Source organism: Rattus norvegicus, chromosome 13 (assembly GCF_036323735.1).
Source record: "Rattus norvegicus strain BN/NHsdMcwi chromosome 13, GRCr8, whole genome shotgun sequence".
Classification (NCBI taxonomy): domain Eukaryota; kingdom Metazoa; phylum Chordata; class Mammalia; order Rodentia; family Muridae; genus Rattus; species Rattus norvegicus.
In genome coordinates, this window is record NC_086031.1 from 96982867 (window position 1) to 97006575 (window position 23709).

Genomic DNA, 23709 nt, shown 5'->3' on the forward strand with positions numbered 1-23709 from the left:
CTGCACCTGGCATGATAACTGAAACACGTCCTGGGTCAACCCAGTAAGTGTACTTTGTATGGATAGAGGAGGTAGGGGTGGTGTGTGCCTGAATGAGCTATTTTAATCCATTTCTGCAGCCCCGGAAACTTGCCTGCTTACAGATTGGGTGGATAGACAAGCCTTGGAAGCTTCTAGATCTTCACAAAACAAGGCATTCAGTGCAATCCTGGGCTTATACTTTGTGTGTTCCAGGATCAGTAACTTGACTGTGCATTTTCCTGACACTCATGATTCAAGAAACTAGCGGAGAAGAAAAAAGAGCACTACCTGGCTTCAGTCTTTACAGTGTTTTCCTCAGAGTCCATAGTTAGAAATTTAACCCCCAAGTGGCACAATGTGCAAAGCAGAATCGGCTAGGAGTTGTCTGGGGTCCATCTCCATGAGCGTGAACTGATGCTGCTCTGGGAGTGGGTCAGTTCTGATAACAGGATGCAGGTCAGTCTCTGCACTCCTCCCTCCACCCATTTTGTGTATTTCTTTCTGGCCACATGATATCTTCTGCCACACTACAATGTAGCAAGAAGACCCTTGATGGAAGCAGTTCTTGATTTTGAACTACCAAGTCTCCAGGACATGAGCCAAGAAATTTTCCATTATTTATAAACTACCAGGCTGTGGCATTTAGATATAGCAGCAGAAATCAGAGGATGAGCTTCCCTACCATTTCATGACTACTTCTGTCTCTGCCTAATACCTCAGGAAGTCTTTACAATGAGTCAGGAAACTTCTGTCTTTTTCTGTAGCTGGTAGTGAACTCCTGTATGGGTGAGGAAGGCAGAGGAAGTAAGTTCCCCTCATTTGGTAGGAAGAAAGTCCTGCTGTCTCCTGCATACCATCTCTCCTTTCTGGAGAAAGTGTATATCCAATTATATCCAAGATGACTTGTTTTTTTGAGATTCCAGTGCCTCAGAATAAGACTATTTTTGGAGACAAGGCCTTTAAAGAGGCAATTAGTCTAAACGAGGCCATTAGAATTGTCTCAGGCACCAGAGGAATGCCCACATGAACACACAGGAGGAGACTGTCAGCTGTACTCATGCCAGCATTTTCACTTGGATACCCGGCCCCTGGAACTGGGACAGATTGAATTCCTGTTGTATAAGCCACCGAATGCTGGGTATTTTATGGAAGCCATGGAAAAAAATAAAGCATAATACAGGAAACCGACACAGTGCAGTGCTGAGCCACCCTCCCAAAGCGTCACCGCGTGAGTTGGAATGACTCACTGAGGAGCAAGCCCAGGGTGACCAAGGACCCCCTTTCTCCAACAAACTCTGGATCTGGGTGGGCAATAGGGCATCAGCTAGCTCTGGTTTGACCACAAGCTAGCAAGGAGCCCAGAAACTGTCACATAAAGGGAAGTAGCTACATAAAACCCTCAGAAGGCAAAGGAACCTGATGCTACCTCCAATTGGGCTGAAACGCCATCTTCCATTTAGTAAAATTTACATTTGTGAGATTTTTGCCCGCATTCATGCCTAGTGCTTGTGGAGATCAGAAGAGGGCAAGGGCATCAGATCCGCTGGGAATGGAGTCACAGATGGCTGTGCACCACCTTGTTGGGGGCTGGGAATTGAACCTGCATCATCTGAAGAACTTCGAATGCTCTTAACCACTGAGTGAGTCATTCTCTCCAGCCCTTGAAAATATGTCTTAAAGGAGAATCTGACTTAGTTGTGTGGGCCCAGAAAGGAGAGGCAACGTTTCAGGAAGGGTAGATCTTGGTTCTGTTATAGCTTTGTCAACTTAACATAAAGCGGACATACCTGAGAAAAGGGAATCTCAACTGAAAAATTGTTTCCATTCGGCCATGTCTGTGGGAACTTTTTCTTGAATGCTGATTAAAGAAAGAAGGGCCCAGACCACTGAGTGTGTGTGTGCATGTGCACCCGTGCATGCCTGCATGTGTGCCTGCGTGCATGTGTGTGTATATGTATGTATGTGTGTATGTGTGTGTGCATGTGCATGCATATGTGTGCATGTGCATACATGTGCAGGCATGTGTGCATGTGTGTGTGCATGTGTGTATGTATGTGTGCACATGTGTGCATGCATGTGTGTGTGTGATTCCTAGGCAGACAGGCCTGAGCTGTAATACAAAAGTCTGCCGAACAACCCATGGGAAGTAAAGCTGGTAAGCAAGCATCGTTCTCCATGGCCCTCGCTGCAGTTCCTGCCTTGGCTTTCCTTAATGGTGGACTGTAACTTGTAAGCCAAGTTAAAATCTTTCCCTCCCCAGGTTTTTGTTTTTTGTTTTTTTGTTTTTTTTTTGTATTTTTTTTGTCAGTGTTTTATCACAATAATAGCAAAAACCAAAGTAGAACAGTCCCACACAAGGAAGGCTTTTCTGAATGCTACTGGCAACTACTACAGGTTTCCTGAGGTACTAGATGAGGCTACATGACCTTGTTCACAAATAATTTAATTTTTGTGGTACTGGGGGGAAGCCCTAAGCCTCACACAAGAGCTAGGCAAGCGGTCTACTACTGAGATGCAGCCCCAGTTGGACACCACTGTGTCAGAAAGAAGATTTAAACATAGATCCCATGTTTGGGCCAGGCGGACTTGGATGTTCCTGTTGGCCTTGGCATAAACCGACTGTTGCGGCTAAGGGGCAGATTTCAAATATATTTGTCACATGGTCAACAGTTTTATGCCCTGTGGATCTGACAGCTATTTTAAAATGGTAGATATTTTTACCGAGAATGAACTAGAATAAATATTCAATTTGCAGCGAACAATCTTAGGACCTTGGAAACACAGAAAAATGCCCAAGTAATGCTTTGGGGCCTCAAAGTACTCGCTCTAGCAGGAATGCATTTGCGATAGCCAAAAATGTTAAACTTACTCTGTGCAAAACTGACATCTCAATTTTACAAATCGGGGAAAAAAAAAAACCCAACAACATTGGACTAGATTTATCTACTAAAAGCTAATTTCTCCTGCAAGAATTTGTTAAAATTACTCGCAGTAAGAGCCAACACGGTAAAAGCTGTAATTTCCCAACTACCTTCAGTATATGAGATTTTGAGAGAGTCGATAGAAGGACGAGATGATTTGGTGGCTGTATCAGAAACACGGTTTTTCATAGCCACAAATTGCTACAGAATAATGGAGTGCCAGTGGTTCAAAAAAAAAATACTGCCTGCTGGCACTACCTCATTAAGGCACACCCCTTAATCACCGTGGACCCTCGGAGCCCAGCCCAGACCGCAGAGGGAGGCCCAGCTTGCTGGGGAACAACAAATGTTGGGAGAACAGAGCTAGCAGCTGGCTGAACTTAAGACACCAGGAAGGGTCCGCTGACAGGGGAACTTTCTTTCCTGGGGACCCCTGATCCTTTCGGGTTCTTACCCACAAGAAATAAGCCTCCCCTTCCCGTTATACCCAGCTTTCCGCATTGGCACCCATCATCTCACCACCCGGTCACTTGCCTCCCTGGGGGAGAGCCTCTCTAGAGAAAGCTCCTAAAGGCATCTCCAAGGCATGCCAAGAGGGGAAATGCCGACGGTGCAAGGGACAAGAGATACAGAGAGACCTAGCCTCCTCCAGCTGTCCACTGGGCTCTAGGGGAAGCTCAGACGCTGTGGAGATGCTGAGGTCAACAAGAACTTGAGGTTTTAGCAGCAAGGGTCGTGCTTACTCTGACCCATTCAAGTTAACCCTGTCATAGGAGATGATCCTGGGTGGGATCACCCTGTCCACCTCCACCTTCGAGATCGCAGCCTCTGATGGCACGCACGGGGCAAGGGCTCCAGAGGCCACTGGTGAAGGACCGCGGTGCAGACCTGCGGTGTGTGCGCGTGCGTGTGCCTGGGTATGTGTGCGTGCATATGCGTACGCGCGTGTGTGAATGCGTGTGCGTGTGTGCCGCCGCCTGGCGACTCGAGCCCGACAGGTGCAGGCGCGCCGGCTTCCCATTGGCCGCGGCGTCGTCCTCCGCCCACGCCATCCCCTTACCCTCACTACCGGCGCTGGCTGGGACTCTCCGAGGCGCGTGCAGGCCCGCGCGCCCCTGCCCTTGCCGCGCGCGCCTGGGCCTCGTCCCTTCCTCCCCTTCTCCGCGCCGCCGCGCGCTCCCGAGCTCAGGTAGCGGGCGCGCGGGCGCCTCGCCGGGGGCGCGCAGCCCGGCAGCCGTGGCCCTCGTCACCCCCGCCCCCGGCCGCTCGGGGGAGCCCGGGGAGGGAGCGCGCGGCGGGACGGGCGGGGGCGATGTAGCCCGGCAGCCGCCGAGGCTTCCGTCTCGCTCGCTCGCTCCTCTGTCTTGCTCGCTCGTTCGCTCGCTCGCTCGCGCAGCGGCGGCAGCAGAGGTCGCGCACAGATGCGGGTTAGACTGGCGGGGGGAGGAGGCGGAGGAGGGAAGGAAGCTGCATGCATGAGACCCACAGGTAAGAGCCGGAGCCCGGAAGGGGCTTGCCTGCCCCGGGGAGGCGTGCGCAGGCCGGGCTGGGCGAGTTGGCTCCTGGCTCAGCTCCCCTAAGGGAGGAATTTTTAAAATAAAAATAACAGCTCAGGTTTCATAAGGGACTGGGGCAATAGGACCCTCCCAATCCTTGGAAAAGCAGAGAAGTATCCAGGGGCAGCAGGGTGCACATTGTGAGATTCCTCAGAGTGAAATGTACAGGCCCGGGGAAAAGTGTTTTCTCAGCCGCCTGATGCTAGAAGGCTTTAGACTTTCCTGTCATGGTCAGAACCGCTGAATCCCGGGGACCAGCACAGAGCCAGTGTGCACTAACCCCTGTCCTCTCTCCCCTCCTCCATCCCTCCCGCACGCGCAGTATCCCATAGTGGCTGCTACTCTCTGGACCCTGCATGGGGGTGGCAGGGAGAATCTCGCAGTGGGAAAGGGGGCGGGGGCTGCGCAGGGGCGAACCGGGATGGGATGGAGCCTGCAAAGCCCAGGCACCGGGTCCCCAGGGTGGAGGAGGGAAAGCTTGGCCCCAGAGCCTGGGTAACCCGGGGTATTGTGGTGTTCCGCTCCTGGTTGCAGACTCTTGCAAGCTGGATGCCCTCTGTGGATGAAAGATGTATCATGGAATGAACCCGAGCAATGGAGATGGATTTCTAGAGCAGCAGCTGCAGCAACAGCAGCCTCAGTCCCCCCAGAGACTCTTGGCCGTGATCCTGTGGTTTCAACTGGCGCTGTGCTTTGGCCCTGCGCAGCTCACCGGTGGTGAGTGGACCCCGCTGTGTTGGGGGAGCATTGGACAGCTCAGCGGGGAGAGGAGCCTGTGCTGACAGGACAGCACTGAACCTCCTGCATACATACAGACTTTAGGGGTGCCTGAGAAATAGAGTCCCTGTGTCCCAGCAAAACCCCTGGAGTTCACAGAAAATTGTGTGGAACCGGTGTAGGTTCGCACACCCACTGGCAGCCCGGTTGGGCTTTTCTGAAGGAAGGACAAAAAGCCTGGTGCATTTTCCCATTTTGGCCCAGAGGAAAAAAGAGGATTAGAGGAATGGGGGGTGGGGGGGGCAGTGTGTTTGTGGTTCTTCGACCCTTGATCTTTGCCCTCTGCAGACAGGTCAGGTTTGGGCGTCTGGATTTGAACATTAGAATAAACCGCCTTTAAGAATGTGAAGGGTCTGAAAACATGGTCAGACTAGTTGAAGGACGGGTTTATTTGAAAGTTAACTTTCTCTTTCTTGGAGGTGGTGTGCTGAGGCATGTTGGTGGCTGTTGGGGGTGGGGAAGGATGGTAGAGCTTTCCTTCAGGTTATGTTTCTGGAAGATTGCTTAGCGAGGTCTGATTTACAGGAGGGATTAAGTCAAGTACTCTCCTATGAAGTGGAAGTTCTGAAATCAAATTGATAGCCCCAGTCCCTGTAGGCGGCTAATCTATAACATACTTGATTCCAAGAGAGGGGGCTATCTCTTGGTTGTGGTCGAGGAAGACAGATGGAGTTCCTGTCTGAATTCCTCCCGCCTAAGTCTCTCCCTTTCTCCCTTGCACACTACCGTCCATCATTCTTGCCTGTTCCAGATCCTCCTTCAGACATTGCTGATGTGGGCACGTGAAGGACGCCTTTGCGTTCCCGTAGCGGATGCCTAAGTAAATTGTCATTCGATAATATATATATATATATTGCTTGGTGTAAATGAACCACGTCCATGTTGGAAAATCTTGCTGTTTCAGAGACGTTGAAGGTGAAGACCAGGGGCAAATAAGTGAGCTTGAATTTAGCAAAGCTAAGGGAGGAGTGTGATAACATGGGTCTTAGCACAGAGCAGTCAGTGATTCAGGCCTTCCACACGGCAGCCTGACGACGCCTAGGGTGTGAAAGTGTTTATAGCAGTGTGCAAGGAGTCAGAATTACAGAGGAAACTTACTTTCGCCTTGGGTGGAAAGGGTGGGTGGTTGTGTTTACTTTTTTTTTTTTTTTTTTTTTTTTTTTTACCCAAGGAGTAACTTTGTGTGCTGTTACTACGGTTTTTACTAGAAGCCTCTCCGAGGCAGATATCCTCCTCTTCACAGAGGACAAGGTCAACTGTGGGTCCAGGCCGTGTCTTTGTGGCCTGCCAGAACTCTCCCCTCTCTGGATACTAACTCATGAGCCGTTGGGAGTCAGTATGCAGGCCACCACTGAACTGGCCTGGGTCTTTATCTCATAGCCCGCCTTTCAGTTCTAGCAGCCAGCCCTTCTCACCACATCCACATGCTTTTCCATCTCTGGCACAGGTCTTCCATGTAGATGACAGACGAGCTAATTGTAGTCCATCTACCTGAGTCTCCGCCATTATTATAGAGACTGTGGGGTCTGAGCATATGCTGGATTTAAGGGCTACGCTCTCGATTTCATCCATTACTGCTTTCCCGGCTTTCTCGGCGTAGTTTCCCAAAACCCTCTGGACTCACCAGTCACCTTTGCAGTCCGCACAGTTTGTACAGCGGTGTCTCTATCCCTTCCCAGAGCCTTGAAAGCAGAGGGAGTAAGGGTTCCCTGCAGCCCTTCACTGTCAGAACCCTTTCCTTTGATGGGTCATCTGCTGCAGAATGGCTGGCCACCAGCCTGATGCCAGCTTCAGTTCTTTTTTAGCTGACGCTGATGCCCAGAGGAGTACTTAGTCCAGGATTTCTGCATGAACCCACAGTTTGGGCAGGAAAGAATGGCGGGGGACATCCCAAGACAGGTTTAGTTTCTTAGAAAAGGAATCTATGGACTCTCCAGGTTGACAGTAAAGGCAGATTTACCTTTACACCAGACCTTTGCTCTTGAAAGTTCCATATGTGTGCAAAAAATCTGGGACCTTGCTAAAAGGTAGACCCCAGTTCCATTAGCTTTGGGAGGTCCCTGAGTGTCTGCATTTCTGTGTCCTTTATTAACTTTATTTATGTGCATATGTGAGCATGTGCCACGTTTGTGCCAGTTCCCTAGGAGACCAGAAGAGAGCATTGGGTTCCCTGAAGCTTGAGGTTCATACAGGCAGCGATGAGCTGCACCGTATGGGTGCTGGGATCCGAACTCTGGTCCTCTAGAAGACTGTCAGGTGCTCTTAACTTTGGAACCATCTCTTCGGCACCAAGGGTCTGTATTCAATAAGCTCATAGGTAAAGCCTTTGCCACTGGTACAAAGACCACAGTTTGATTAGTGATGCTTTAGACCAATGTATTCCTTAGAATCAGTTGCTTCTACCTCCAGACTTCCTGACCTCCTTCTCAATTACCAGATGCAAATGGCCTGCTAAGGAGCAGAAGTCTCACCCTGGTGTCTAATCTGTAGGTGAAACGCGGCTGAAATCAGCCCTCGGAGAGAGAGCGCTTTCCTTTTTTAACCCGCAAAAGGTGCATATTTAATAGTCCCTGTTCTGAAATGTGGATTTTCATTTTTGATTGCTTTCAGAGGAAAAAAGCACACCACAATAGTGAGGTATAATAGTCAGAGCTAGGAGAGGGGGAGAAATCATGTGCCCAATATAAGTATTACAGAAAAAAGCCTGAACTAGAAAGGGAGAAATTGAGAAAAATGACCAGACAAAAGGCGGGGAGAGAAAAGAACTCCATCAAAACCGAAATGCTTTGTCCTGGGAAGCCAGAGATCCAATTCAACTCGTTGAGCCTTGGAGAGCTTTTATAAGCCGGGCTTAGCTTGTGGTGACTCTGGGTGGCTCTCCCTGGGCTGTCTTTTGTCAGCTTGGAAGAAGGGTCCTCATTTGGAGCCTCTGAGAAGGATTATCCTGAGTGGACTCCTACCAGGCTTATGGGGGGATACAGGGCCCTGCTGTGCCCAAAATTCTCATGGACCATGTCTCCCTTCAGTTGCTTTTCTTCTTTTGCCTTGGTCTACTCTCATAGAAGCCTCCTGGATTTTGAGGGATGATTAGAGCGGTCCACCCAGATGTATAGGAAGAGGATCTAGACTTTGCCCTAGAAGTTACTTCTCAGAGATGAACTTTTTCTCTTGTTGGAAACTTGGGGTGGGCACTGATACTTGATGCCTTTGAGGTTTGGTTGGGGGAAGGGGGTCTTGGCTTCCTTATCTATAAAATAAGGAGGATTTTTATAAATCTTAGGGAGTTGGTATCAGGGATGGAAATGCCACAGCCATTTGGTAATTACATGAGGTCATAGACAGTTAGTAGCTAAGACAGGGCTCAGCTTTGGGTATCTTTGCTGTTTTCATTCAGTAAACACTGATTCCTTGTACCCCACCTCACACCAAGGCCTGTGACTTACATTGCTCTTTTAAACTAATGGAACCTTATTCTCCCAACGAACAGTTTTAAGGTACAGCCTAAGTGTCATCCTCCCAAGTTTCTCTGATCAGTAAACTCTCCCCTCCCCCGGGTTCCCATGACTCTAAGAAACAGCCCTTTATCACACATCATAAGCCCACCGAGGGCTTTTTATGCTTTAGGCACCAGTGCAGCCTCTGAGCCAAATGGGCAGTTAATTATTGGCTGAAAACAAGAAGAAGATAATCCCAATTCCTGCCTCACCACCTAGAAAACAGTCACCGTGGGTGGGGAAGGTATGAAAGGTGAGGCCACATCCAACTGGAGATGATCTAGGGAGGTTGGAGGAGAAATCAGGAGGGGCTTTAGAGACAGGGTGACACTTGGGGGGGGTGTCAGAGATATCATGTACAGAGGTGTGGAGATGGTCACATGCTGGAACTCGGCATGTAGAGGATAGTCTGAGTGCAGAATATATAACCACAGGAGCCCAATAGGCACGCAGGCAGCTTACAGTCTTCTCTCAAGGGTCTGGGGAGCGTCCTGAGTGTCTCCATCAGGTGGTAGCGCCCAGCAGAGAGTCCTGAGCAGGAGTAAGGGCAGGCAGGCTGCGCTTCCCACCTCTTGCTTCCGAGTCAGTGCACCTGAGTTACATACAGCTCGTTCTGAATTCAGCCCCATGAGCCGTCCTATGTCAGTGTGCCTGCAGATAGTAGTAAATGCTTCCCAAGCAAACAACTGGCTTGTAGATGTAAGTGAGTGTCTTGTTGGAGCTTTATTGAGAAAACCTTACAAGTGAGGCTCAGGAGAAGCTTTTCCTGCAAAGCTCTCTCTAAAATCCATGATTCGGGCTGAACCTGGTCAACAGAGTCCCAACTCCACAAACAGCAGGCCCTAGTTCCTCAACAAAGCCCGTGGCGACCTAAGCAGCTGGAAACCCAGTTTATTGGCAGGGTGAAATCTGAAAGTCTCGGGGGTGCAGAAGGATTCCCTGTAACAAGAGTGAATCTCACATGTCACAACGCAGAAGGGAAGAGGCAAGTTCCAGGAGATGCAGGGTTTCTTTTCTCGGGGAGGGTAATGGTGGTGTAGACAAGGGTCTTGACCCAGTAGGTATTGATGAGATGAAGAGCAGTAGCTTTGCTATTCTGCTCTTCGTGTCTGAAACACATTCCCCAGTGCTTTCAAAGACCTTTAAAGGAGAACTCAGGCTCCACATTCTGTACAGGGTGAAGAGAGTTCAAGTCCAGCTTCTGTCCTTACGTGGCCTCGTGGCATTGGGCAGGTTGCATAACTTCTCTTCGACTCCATTCTTCCCGTATCACGGACACTATTACAGCAGTTTGTTACGTGGATCACCATTAACAGTAGTCAGCCCTCTGTGGCCTGAAAATATTAAGTGGAAAAATCTAGAACAAGCAGTAACATGTGAGTGCCATTTTGAGTAGCACAAGGGGGATCGTTCACCAACCTGCCCAATTCCTCCTGCATGGAATAGAAATTATCCTTTTGTCCAGTATACAATACAGTAGGATATTGTAAGATAATATCCAGGAGATGTGTATCGTAGTGTATTGTTATAAAGGTTCTGTTTTATTGTTTGGTATTGCTAATTCCTTACTATTCCTAACATATAAATTTAACTATCATACACACACACACACACACACACACACACACACACACACACACACACACCCCTATGCATAGGATAAAATAAAGTATGTGGCATTTGCTACTTTCTATGATTTTAAGCATCCAGTGGGAGTGTTAGAATATCTATTCACAATGATGGGGACTTTTAGGTATCGCTGGCTTCCAGGTTCTTAACTGCCTTCCCTGTCTCTCCTTTCCAGGGTTGCGCTCGATCACATCCCCTGGAAATGCATATATGAGGGGAATTCAGGTTTCCCTCCCAGGGACACAGACAAATAAACCTTCTCCAGAGTTTAAATGCAAATGACTTGCAGAAGAATTTCTTAACGTAGGTTTTTGGTTCAATTTAGAACTTAGTGTTATTTATTGATTCTGATGAGAAAAGGGACCCTCTCAGGTTGCTTCTCTTTATCCTTGCCTGGTTTCGGAAAGCTCGTTCTGTGTTTGATAATTGAAATAACCGCACAGGGTAATGGTACGTCTAAGTAGTTCACCCGGATCATAGGCTCTGACCTGAAGGGAAGAGAGGGACAAATGAATAGGCTTCTTAGCTTGTTTACAAACACAGTCACCTCTCACCAAGACACACAGCAACACCCATGGCGGGACACATAAGATGCATAGTCTTGTGTGTCTGCTGTAAAACTTAGCTACTTGTTGGTCCATTTTCACAGGAACTGGTCAGCTAACTGTAGGCGCTTGAGAAAAGATGGGATGAAATGTTAAAATGGCCAAGTTTTTGAGTGAGTGATAAACATGTCCAAACTGTCAGCGACACTGATGGCACATGCCTAGCGGGCGCTTTGTGTGCCAGCACCCATTCCCATACCTTAAGTGTGTTACCTCATTTAATGCCTCACCATACACACCATTATTTATCCTTATGTAATAGAAGAAGAACCTGAGGGATGGTGACATTAGGCTGCTTGTCATTTTCATTATGGCCTTCCTTTTAGTATGCCAGAACACGAGGACTCCGGTCTCCAAAAATCTACCCCAGCCATGTTTTATATGGGTAACTAAAAATGTCCCTTTAAGATGAAGTTACCAAGTTGTTTGAAAATTGGCCTTTCCTACCATGGCCTAAGGGAACCCTGGCATTGTGACCAGAAAGGGCCATAAACATACTGGTGAGTCCACAGGCAATGCCACAATCCGGGAGGAGGAAGAGGCTAGGGTGACTGAACCTTGGACTCTGAGTCCATGATGGAAGAGACCCAGAAGCCCTGGGGACGAAAGAGATGTTCCTTGACCCTCACCCGCTCTGGGCAAAAAGATGCCTGGTCCCTGGGACCCCTGCCAGTGCCATGCACGGTCACCATCTTCTTCTAAAGGTTGTGACAGACTTCTTTGCAGTTGCCATGCGCTTTGGACCAGTGTTAATGATCCCGTAGCTAACGTGGGCTTAGAGTGGTCAAAGCAAGGCTAACAGTTTTTGTACAGATCAGCACCTGTAATTTCCGAATGCACCAGGAGGTGGTTTTGACCGCCTCTCCATCGTTTACATCTTTATTTACAGACATCTTTAGTGAGGTTGAGCTCCGAGAGTCTACAGATGGTCACATAAAGCTAGATTAAGAGGCAAGGCACAGACACTCAGACCTGTGATCTGAACACTGAGGAGGAGAGAGACAGACAGAGGCAACTAGGGCGTTTGAGCCTTGGAGAGCATTTCTGCCCTGAAATGTTAAATCTGGAGGAAGAAGATGTGACGGTCACACTATCCAAGAGTCACTGTGCTTGCTCTCCTGTCCAGGAAGACATGGTAGATGAACTTGAGGCTGAGTTTTGGGGGGAATTTAGCCCAGTTTCCCTTTATCTTTACGAAAACCCACGTCTGAACTGCTCCAAGAGAAGTTACCTGCTCAAGAAGAAAAACAAATAGAAATAATTAAGTGAGTTGCTCACCAATTGGAATTGAAAGTGCATTTTGAAACGGCTTCTTAATTGGGAGTATTGTAATTGCTTTATTAATCTTAAACGAGGTAAATTGGGAACATCAGAGGAGTCAAATGAAAGCAAATTCTTGACATTATTTAGAAGGGGCATTAAACCCGGGAGCACAGCAGTGAACAAGCCTCCACATACTCTGCCGTGAAGGCGAGAGGCTCGTGCAGCCCCCACAGGCCAGGCACCTCTGTGACCCTGCCTGTGTGTATGAATGAGTCCCAAGTCTCCAAGGAATGGGCTTGGGTACTAAGAAGTAGTAAACTTGGTCAGTGGTCACCTTCGTCATTGTCCCCATAAATTGAGCTTCTCAAAGGAGGATTAGGAAGGGTGGGGTTCTTTGGGAAAGAAGACTGTGCTTCTCTTCTCAAGGCTGTCTCTTGCTTCCTTTTGAAATGGTTGACTTGTATGTCCTGGATCACCGCTATGGAAGAAGATCTGGACAAGCCTGGTCATTCACACACTAATGTACTACAGTCCTTTTATTTTATTTTTTATTTTCTTCCAACAGTAACAAAGTACAAAGTAACAAAGTAACAAAGTACCTCATTTCTTGGGTCTGGTTGCATCCGATAGGGGGTTAGATTGGTTGAGCCTTATGTAAAGGGAAGGTTCTCTGAAGAAAGGCGTGGGATGTGTTTGTCCAGTAGATTTAACGTTGCTGTCCCCACAGCATTGTTACGGATCTAGCTAGTTGTTGAATTCAAGTTGCCTGTGGAGAATGTAGAAGTTCCCTGAACTTTAATCTCCTACATGGGGGAGATTCTGGATTTCATCTTTGTTTTCTGTTTTGTTTTCCATGAGAGGAAAACAGGATCGCTGGTTTTATGGGAATGCCATAGGCCTACCATCTCGTGAAAGATTTTCAGTCACCTTTTTTGAGGGTTTCCGTTAACCCTTGGAATCTTAATAAAAGAATCCAACCCAAAGATCCATTTTAAGATAAGAGCTGGGGGCTGGGGAGATGACTCAGTTGGCGAAGTGTTTGCTGTACAGACACAAGGACCTGCATTTATTCAGCTCCCACCAGTCACATAAAAAGCCAGGCCTGGCTAGAGAGGACCCCTGTACCCCAGTGCTGTGGAGGCTGAGACCAGAGGACCTCTGTGGCTTGCTGGCCCGCTAGAGCAGCCGTCAGTGAGCTCTGAGTTCAGTAAGAGGCCTTGTCTCCAAAAGTAAGGTGCGTGTGGTGGGGCGGAGAGATGGCTCAGCAGTTAAGAGCATTTATGGTTCTTACAAAGGACCTGGGTTCAGTTCCTGTTTTGTAGCTCACAACTGTCTATAACGCTTGTTCCAGGGGATCTGATGTCTGATGTACCTGTCTGCAAACAAAACACTCATACATGTGAGATAAAAATAAATCTTTAAAAACGTAGTAGAGAGATGCAGAGGAAGTTACCCAACTAACACTAGTCCCTGTATGTATACTTACAGGTGTGTGCACACCCCATAAACGTACATATATGTATGTAACACACACACACACACACACACACACACACACACACACACACACACACGTACATAAGGTTTTGGGAGTAGTAGGAGGCTCTGTAGTATAGTATAACAGCGTGCTCAGTAGCTAATGGAGGCTTCCCATCAATTCAATTGTCTTGAATTACATTTAAATAGGCAAAAAAAAAAATCTTTAAGAAACTTCTAGTTTATCTGGTTAAGGTGAATTGCCCAGGGTCCACCCACCTCCCGGTTTGCTTTGGATTAGAAGCAGAGATCAGGTCCCTCCCCGCCCCACCATCTTATTTTTCTTGCTACCTTGCAGATGAAGGCACCTGCTTATTTTTAATATTGACGTGGTGAATATGTTATGGATTCCGGGGGCAAGCGCTGGGGAGACTGACTGCCTTACAGAAGGAAACCAGTTTGTGTTGCTGCTGTTACCACTTGGCAGTGGGGTGTGGTAACCTGCTCGCAGCCTTGGTTTTATTACCTGTGGAAAGGAAGTCTTTCCCTAGGTGCTGTGAAAACTGGACTGTGTGTGTGGGGGGGTGTGGGGGTGTGATCATAACTCCCTGAGGTGCCAGCATCATTGAGAACAGAAGATGCACGATTGGTACATTTCCTGTGCTGGGCGGGAGCCCAACTGAGAGCCTTCTTTGCCTGGAAGGGATTTGGGATAACAAATCCATGGCCCTCAGCGTAGGTCAGGGGAGATGGCTGGCGTACTGTAGTATTCACTGTGTAGCTCCTGATTCTTGGTCTCAGTGGTCCTATGGCTCTAACTACCATGATTTGGTACAGTAGGTTCTCAGTGGAAATTTGTCTCAGAGATTCTGGGAGGGGGAGAGGAGGAGGGATTGGGGGTGGGGGGGGCTCACAAAACACAAAGGCTTTGGAGGCAAGTCTTGATCGATAAAATAATTTTCCAGATGGAGATGTTGGGAGATGGGTTTTTGTTGTTGTTTTGTTTGTTTGTTTGCTCAGGAGGAGAAAGAGTATGAAGTACTGAAGGAGGTAAGGAAAATAACTCGGGGTCACCTTAGTAAAGTGCGATGCAGAGGGCAGGTTGGATCCACGTGCCCATCTAAGCTAACACTTAGGGGCCTGGATGAGAATCTACAAAAAAACAAAAAAAAAACAAAAAAAACAAAAAAAAAAAAAACAGGTCTTCGGGGGCCGCCATGATTTGTTTCATTTTGTTTTAAAATGGGTTTTATTTTATTTTTATTTTTTTCAGCAGCATGGAAGATAGAGACAGAGAGAAAGCGTATTAAATATTTATTACACGTCTATCCGAGACTAGGCAGGTTCCGTTGGAAACAAAGCCCTGCCCTCTGAAAATTTATATTCTCCGGGGGGCAGTTAGGAAACAACTGTATTGACTCAGGAGGGACATGCGGAGGGCTTCAGCCAGGGAGAACTGAAAAGAGAGGCAGGACTGAGGCGGAGGACAGGATGCGAGTGCAGCAGAAGAGGAAGAGCCCCGGGACAGCCTGGGGGTGGGGGCACTGGTGAGGGGTGGCAGCAAGGAGGGTGTGCCCTGCCATCATACTCGGGTGAACAGGGACACGTCCACAGCTGCCCACTGACATGGTGAGACCCTGCTGAACCTTTGCTCTCAGCGTTGTCTGGCCAGTGAGGAGGAGGAGGAGAAGGAGGAGGCTGCCTTGCCCCGGGGGCACGCACTTGGTCACCATCTGTCCAACTGACAGTCGAGAGCTCAGTTAGATGCTCAGGAGAGACATTTAGGGCTGGTGATGAAGATGTGTGTGTCATCTGCTGCAGGAGGGCTGTGGGAGGGGCTGGGCTTTCCCAGGCGGGGAGTGTGGGAGGAGAGGTTGACTATGCAGTGTTGGGAGGAAAAGCCAGCCCCGGAGGCTGAGGAGCAGTGTTGCTCATCAATGTTGATGCTAATAAGAATTTAAAAGCAAAACCAAATACACTTGATTCAGGTTATCGAATGCTCCCTCCTGTTCGGGAGCTTTTATGTTATCGTTAGGATACTTTTTATGCTATTGTTAGGATAATGTTTTAATGATCCAAATTCTGGGTGCCCGTGCCAACCAGGCAGAAAGCTGAGCCAGGAGGGGGAAAGGCCATGTTTGGGAATCTGTTATGTTTTGAATATAAAATGCCCCCTCCGGGTTTCAGGTTGTCATAGTTTGGGGTCAAGTATTGCTGTGATGAAAACCACGACCAAAATCAACGTGACAGGGAAAGGGTTTATTTCGCTCACAGTTCCACGGAACAGTTCATCATCAAAAACAGTGAGGGCAGGAACTCAAGCAAGGCGGAAGCATGGAGACAGAGCTGACGCAGAAGCCGCGGAGGGGTGCTACTTACTGGCTTGCTCAGCCGGCTTTCTCACAGAACCCAGGACCACCAGCCCAGGGGATGGCACCACCCACAATGGCTGGGCCCTCCCCCACCAATCACTGATTAAGACCACGCCCCACAGCTGGAATTCATGGAGGCTTCTTTTTCTCAATTGAACTTCCCTCCTTTCTGATGATCGCAGCTTGTGTCAGGTTGATATAAAACTAGCCAACACACACGCGTTTGAACATGGCTCCTACCGTGATGTTTTGCAAGGTGGTGGAGCCTTTGGAAAGTGGAATCTAGCCCGAGGAAGTGAGTCCGTGGGAAGGGGGCGGGGCTTGAGGGTTATAGCACAACCCCACTTCCTTTCTGTCATGTTCCTTAGAGATGTGAGGAGGTAAGAAATCCCCAGCCACTCACCCCTCCCCCACCATGGAGTTGGCCGCTGTCATGGCTTCCCACCTCAAAGGACTCTATCCCCTAAACTTTGAGTCAAAATTAATCCTTCCTCCCTTAAGTTGCTTCTTACCAGGCTTTGGTTACAACTTTAATACAGGGGCTGGAGAATCCACATAGTGATGTTTGAGCCCAGCTGAAGAACACTCGGAATGTTTCCAGTCTTTGGTGGGAGGAGACGGGTTCAGGGTGTCAGGATAGCCCAATCAGGGTGGCAGGATAGCCCAATCCTTGCAGCTCCTCTTCCTCCTGAGTACTGAAGTTTTTCTGTGTGTTCCATGATGTGAATGACAGTGTGTGTCTCTTTGGCACCCTATCCTCAAGTTCTCCAGGGACACGGTCAGGTGTCTGCTAATCTGCAGAGGGTGGGCTGTCAAATACCTCTATCACCCCACACCCTGTCACCATCCTACTGCCTCTGAAGCAAGTCACATAGTCTTCCTACTTTTTTTTTCTCTGTGAACCTAGGCCAGTGGTGAGTCCCTAGGCACCTGGCAGGCTTGCGGGACAGGAAGTCACAGGGTTGTGGGGCATGAGGGTTCGCAGAGATAGTATGAGAAGGCTTTCGATGAACATGAATCAGTGGTTACTGCCTGGATATATGGGAGGAAGCACTTGCCCACGCACCTGTGGCCACTTTCTCCTTTTGCCTACATAAGTAGTAAAGGCCATCAGGAGAGGCTCTACACAATATAAAAATGCTTCCCTGTGAGTCCAGACCCTGTGGAAGCTCATTTTGTGGAAATCTGAGGTGACACAGCCTGAGTAGCAGTTTTGCTGCAAAATGGCGTGTGCTGGTCTGTACTGGGTCCCCACTGCTGGCACATCCAGTGAGTAGTAAAGTCTAGAGTTGGAGAATCTGGTCCTTGTACTGCCGAAAGGAACTTCGAAAGAGCTGTTGGCCCAAGCCCAGTCAGTCGGCTCTCTTTGGATGCTGACAGAAGTCCCAGGAAAAGAGAAATTGAACCTTCGAGGCAAGCAGGTGATTACAGGTGCTGAAAGGGGGGGGGGAGGGAGAGAGAGAGAGAGAGAGAAGAAGAAGAAGAAGAAGAAGAAGAAGAGGAGGAGGAGGAGGAGGAGGAGGAGGAGGAGGAGGAGGAGGAGGAGAGAGAGAGAGAGAGAGAGAGAGAGAGAGAGAGACTGACTGACTGACTGACTGACTTTCTGTGTCTCTTGCTCTGCCTCCCTCTGAGCCAGCATGGTCTTTCTGCTGTGGAAGCATGTGGCTGTGAGGGCTCAGTCTTTTGCATGGTTTGCTCAGATCCTGGGATGAACAGGGTGCTTGCCTTTGGATCTAACACAAGTAGGTGCAACGGTTTGGAAGTGTGATGTGATGTCATTGGCAGAGTTCAGACTCTAGAACCAGGTGGATTGTGTGACAGAGGAAAACTGTAAAGACATCTCATAATGGTAAGTCTGTGATGTTGTGTTGGGCTTGCACAGGCTGGACCCACCAGAGAGTCTCTCGGTACTTGTATTTGTTGAGCAATGCCTCCACTCACCTCTAGCTACTTGAGTAGAATGCAGCTGTGAGACATCTGTAGGCTGTTGATTGATCGCGGGATTCCTTGTTCCTCATGAATGACAGGAAGTCCTCTATGTTCTGATCTCGAATCCCTTCAAGAAGGCAGCCTGGCCTGAGGGTACCTCACCGATGCTTCTGCTCTGCTCCTCAGACCTTGACCGAGAGAGGGCTCCTAGAATCCCGTCTGATTTGAGAAAGAGTTCTTTCACACACACCCTGATCCTTAGGCTTTGAATTGATAGCAGAGGGTCTTGTGTGGTTTTATGAGGTAGCTGAATTTATCCATCCCCTTGAGAGTGGCTTTGCTGGAAATTTGCTGCTGCTGCTGCTGCTGCTGCTGCTGCTGCTGCTGCTGCTGCTGCTGTCATTTACATGGAGATGAGTGCCCAGAGCTCACACAATACTCCCTACTCCAGCTGAAGGAAGACCTTGGTATTCAGTAGCTCCAGAAATGTCCCCATCTCTGCCCCAGCTGTCTTTGCACCTTGGCTGTGGCCCCACTCAGGGGCAGATTCCTCTGAGTCTGTTGTTGCTGCTGCTGTTAAAATTGGCCTTTCCCAGGTCCCTGCATGCAGTGTGGGTACCAGAGACTCTAATCAAAAGCTGAGCCGGCTACTGGTTCCTGCCTTTGTCGTGCTCCACGGTTTGTGGACCTCTCGTCTCCAAATGCCTTGGCCTTCTAATACTTGGCATTTTCTCTGGTGCCTGCTGTGTTGATGTCTCTAAACTGGGTCATGTTCTCAGTGATACAGCATGAGCTAACTTCCATGGAAATGTACAGGATTATAGCAAGGCCATTTCTATTGTTCCTTGAATTCATAGTGAAATGATTGTCCCCCCAAGTACTGTTTGTGGGTCAGTCTAAATAAGCTTTCTTAAAGTGAGATGGCCGCAACAATGGTCCCAACAATAAGGTTAAAACAACATCTTCATCTTGTTTAGACAGTTTGGTGGTATGAAAACGAGCCCTGTAGACTCTTACGTTTGAATACTTGTTTCCCCATTGGTAGAACTGTTTGAGAAGGATTAGGAGGTGTGGCCTTGCTGGAGGAGGTGTGTCGTGGAGGGGGAGTTAAAAGTCTGGTGCCATTTTGAGTTAGAGCTCTCTCTGTCCTGGCCGAGATGGATGTGATCTCTTAGCTACTGCTCCAGTGCCGTGCCTGCCTACCGCCATGTTCCCTACCATGATGGCCATGGGCTCCAACCCTCTGAAACTAAGGCAGGCAGTTTGAGACAGTCCCGAAGAACAAGAGCCCCAGGGACATCAATTCATCCACCGCTAAGTGGAATTCCAGTTCAAATGTTTAATGGCTTTGTAGGGCAACTGACTTGTCTGTGTCTCATCTTCTTCTTCTATAAGATGGGATGGCATCACATCACAGGACTATTAACGACAATTAAATGACTTCATACAAGAAGCACCAGAAGAGCACCTGTTATATAGTAATTGAGCTAGAACCTATGTTATCTTTACCACTAAGCTCTTCAGAGGTAGTGTCTGTGGCTGGTCTGTCTTCACGTCCCTGAACATTCTGTTTTCAGTGCTTCCCACCGATGAGTGCAGGCAGGAATGAGGGAGAGAGCAGGCTCTGCTGTCAGGCTCCACAGAGTGATCCCACACTCCTGGAGGGCTGGCACTCGACTCTGCTCTGCGTCATCTCCCCAGGGCGACCCTGGAATTTCAGCAGCCTAACCAGAGGGTAAAAGGACTCTGCAAAGCTTGCTGCTATGTAAAAAAAACAGAAAGAAGCATTTAAAAAGTGTGTCTGTGCATGGTGTGTTAGTGCCTGCATGCCACAACACACATGTAGAGGTGGAAGACGTGTTTGTGGAGTTGGTTCTTTGCGTGGGTTCTGGGGATTGAGCACAAGGTCATTTATCTTGTGCAGCAAGAACCTTTATCTACGTAACCTCCCTTAGGCCTCTTTATTATTTATAAAGTCTCTCTCTTTCCGTCCCCACTCCCAGCATCTAAGTCAGGCGCAGCAACAGCTATTGGGCAGGTGAATGTGCAGAAAGGACCGTGAGAGATACTGGCGTCTGGCTTGGATTTGAGACTTGCTGCTATTGGGAGTGGCAGCCCTGTGGCTCACTGGGTTTTTGTTTACACTGATGTAGGTGCAAACATGACTTGTGTCCACAGAACAAGAGGTTCTTTTCAGTTTTTAACCTTCGTCTGCTCTCCTGTTTATGTACCAAGCATCTAACTGAGCGCTTACTATGTGTAAGGACTGCAGTAGGTCTGAGACCAGAAATATGGATAAGATAAGCACTGGTCCTCGAGGGGCTCGTTTCTGTGTGGGATGATAAGTCAGCACAGGTGAACATATCAAGCTACCTCAGTCTGGTTAGCTTAAACAGCAGATGTGTCCTGCCTTGCCTTGCCTTGCCTTGCCTTGCCTTTCTGGAAGCTGGACGTGTCTAAGACGTTGTCCAGTGGGTGCTAGTGAAGGTTCCCTTTCTGGCTTGTGGACAGCTATGTCTCACCATGGGCCTTCCTTGGTGTGTGTGCAGGGCAGTGCAGGGAAGCAGGGCAGGAGAGACATCTCTCTGGGTGCCTCTTCTAACAAGGACTCAGTCCTGTCAGGGTTGGGCCCCACTTTTATGGTTCCGTTGAACCTTAATTGTTCTATAAGGGTTCTGTCTCCAAGTATAGTCAGAAGTGAGGGCTGAGACTCTCACGATGGATTCAGAGGGAAACAGTTCACTTCTGAGCAGATTCCCAAGGAAGGAAAGTATGAATTCGGACAGAAAGCAGCCAGGAGGACTCAGAGCTCTCATTGCAACTGAGGGGAATCTGTGATGGCTTCTGGGAGGTGGAGGGTGCCAACTTTGTTCTATAGAGAGTGGCTGTGTGAGAAGAATCAACGCAAATGAAGGTGTATTCACCTGAAGCTGTGTGTGCTTGTATGTGGGGTGCTGGGTGGAAGGTACAGGGCATTCATTGACCTATTCAAGATTATCTCTGAATTACTCGTCAAACATTTCCTGAGATTGACTCTGCATGCAGACACTGACTGTGGGGTTCAGACAAAGTGTGGAGGCTCAGATTTGCAGTTTCTTAAATTATAGGGCCGCAGAGTTTGCTCTAACCTAATCAGCCGACGGCTAGACACTCACATTATTTGATTACAGCTGCTGGACACTGAAAGTCAATTGCAAGTGGCTCCCTAGGCCATGCAGGGGGCCCCTCCTTGGTCAGGTCAGGTAAATATTGAATTATTATGAGGACTTAGCCTGAGGAGAGGTGATGGGCTAATAGCTGGAGTAATAGCAGGCCACCTCTGATGGTCCTTTTAAGTCGTTTTGAATTTACCTTCTGTGGGGCATTTTCTTATCTCTAGTCAAACGCTCCCTTTGCATTTTCTCCTTCTGCTTTCCTCTTCCTCCCCTTCCTTTTTCTTCTCCTCCTCCTCCTCTGCCTCCTCCTTTTCCTTCTCTTTCTTCACTCCTGGTCCATACCCCCACAACGTGTACACCTGAAGAGAAATCAGGGCATCTGAATGATTCTTGTAGCTACATTGGATTGTGCTGCACTGTAAAGGTACCTGCTGTCACGGGCCCTGCCACGATGGTCATGAACACAAACCCTCTGAAACTATAAGCCACCAGTAAATTCTTCTGTAATTCGCCTTGGTCATGGTGTCTCGTCACGGCCAGTAACTCTGACAGTCAGGAACTCAGACCCGAGGCCCTTTTGTGAGCAAAGGGCCTCATGAAGACTGTTGGAGGGGCTGGCGACTGAGTCTAGTGTGGTCTAGCTCTTGTGCCTGCCTCAGTCTGTTGACGCATCCCACTCTTTCATGGCCTCTCCACAGACCAGACTCTGCAGGCTCTAAACCACCCCCAAGGCGGCTTGTGACAGGGTGTGACCATCACTGTGTGTACTTCTCTGAAGAGGGCCGATTCAGAGCTCTCAGCAGACCCTCCTGTGGGTTCAGCAACGGAAAGGGGGCTTTCTCTGGAGGTGTTGTGCATAACTACCTTTGACACAGGGTATGGGGTGTCCTAGGAGAACACAGTCCAGCAAGAAGGCAACTGGTTTTGGCTGAGAAATCCTGCAGAGAGGGCCGCTCTTTCAGCCTCATCCTGACCCACCCTGGCAGTGGTAAGGACCGCAGTTCAGAAGTCCCCTCTGCCATCAAGCAGCACCTCTATCGGCTCTGAAGGAGTAGATGGGTCTCAAACAGGTGGGGCCGTCTGCAGGCCTTCCTGGAGCCTGTTGTGTGCCAGGCGCTGTTGGGAAGGTGGGGGAGTTAAAGACGAATGACGGGCAGGTTCCAGAACCCTGAGCTGATGGAGAGTGATGAATGGAAAATACCCATCTTCATATTTCTTTTCTTTGAAAATGTGGACGCTATGAGAAATATTCCAATAACCAGGCAAAAGCAACGCTTTTGTCTCCGCTATCTCTGTAATTCAGCGTGCTGTGATGACATATTGAAGCATTACATGTTTATGGCTGTGATTATGTCTCCGTTTCCAGTGTTATAAACTGATGGTTTCATTGAGTAGAAGAAAGTTGGGTTCGCCTCTTTTTTTTCTTCCTGGGTGCTTTTATGAATATGAGGAACCTAATGAATGTCTCTACCATGTACGTCCGTCCTCCCAACCCGGGCCTTTTGAGTTTAAAGTATTAAAGCATTGTGTTCCCATTGTCACCTGAGAACACGATGGTGTCATACCTGCCCCTGGGACTCTATGACCTCTCTCAGCGGGGGCTTCTTCAGAGCATTGCTTCAGACAACTGGGGAATAATGTAGGAGAAGCTTCCTCTCAGGGCCTGGAGGAACATGAGCTCCACACACGCCAGCCAGCTAGTCTGTGTGTCATCTGCCCCACCCCCTCCCCGCCCCCAATCTCCTGGAATGGGTTCCACATGCATATGAGCTGGAAAGCTTGACTTTCCGTTCTCCTCAAATACGCAGGCCCCTCTCTGGCTTTGGAAGGTGTCTCCTACTTCTAGGGGAGATTTGGGCCCGAGTGCTTTGCTGAGTAAAGTCAGTAAACCTTTGCCCTTCACACACCACCTCCTTGGAGAGGTCACTCTCAGCTTGTTTCTCCACCTCCTCAACTCTCTGTCTGCCCTGGGAGTGTTCTTCGATCCTCCCGAGGCTTGGCCAAGGGCCATGAGTCGTCAGCTGCCAGGCTCAAGGCTGGTTGGTGCGACAGGCCCTTTCTGCCCAGAGCATCACTGTAGACACCATCTCCAACCACACACCCGGCGATGTTAGTGATTCTGAGCCAGGAGGTATCGCTGGATGCGTCTAGAAGGTGATGCTGTGGCCTCGGCTTTTGTGAAGGGAGACAAGTTTACCTTGAGATGACTAGCAGGGATTTCCAGAGCTACTTGTCTCGCCCGAGACCTTAGAATTGTGAAAACAAAGAGAGATTGGAAACTTTGTTTGTAACCAGTCTACCAGGAGTTCCACACTCTCGGATTCAGTCAGTCAGAGGTTGAAGATATTCAGCGGAAAAAATGTATCCGAACTGTGCATGTATACATTTTTATTTACTTTTTCTTGTCACTGTCCCTAAACGGTACAATGTGACAGCTGTTTACATAGCACTTGAACTGCACTAGGCGTTTCTAGTAATATGGAGATAATTTAAAGTATACGGGAGGATTGC

The 23709-nt window shown here is 48.7% G+C and overlaps 1 protein-coding gene across 4 annotated transcripts in view; it reads left to right on the plus strand.

Moving 5' to 3' along the window:
* The window catches only part of Susd4 (sushi domain containing 4), a 126553-nt gene continuing 102844 nt past the window's right edge, over positions 1-23709 (plus strand). For 2 of the 4 annotated variants that reach the window (XM_039090566.2, XM_063272172.1), the window contains exons 1-2: positions 1-4131; positions 5033-5215. In XM_039090566.2, the coding sequence (XP_038946494.1) occupies positions 5068-5215 (148 nt within the window). In that variant the 5' untranslated portion in view covers positions 1-4131; positions 5033-5067. Of the gene's footprint in view, positions 4431-5032; positions 5216-23709 lie in introns of all 4 variants that reach the window. The other 2 variants (XM_063272171.1, NM_001105982.1) reach the window with 2 other exon arrangements.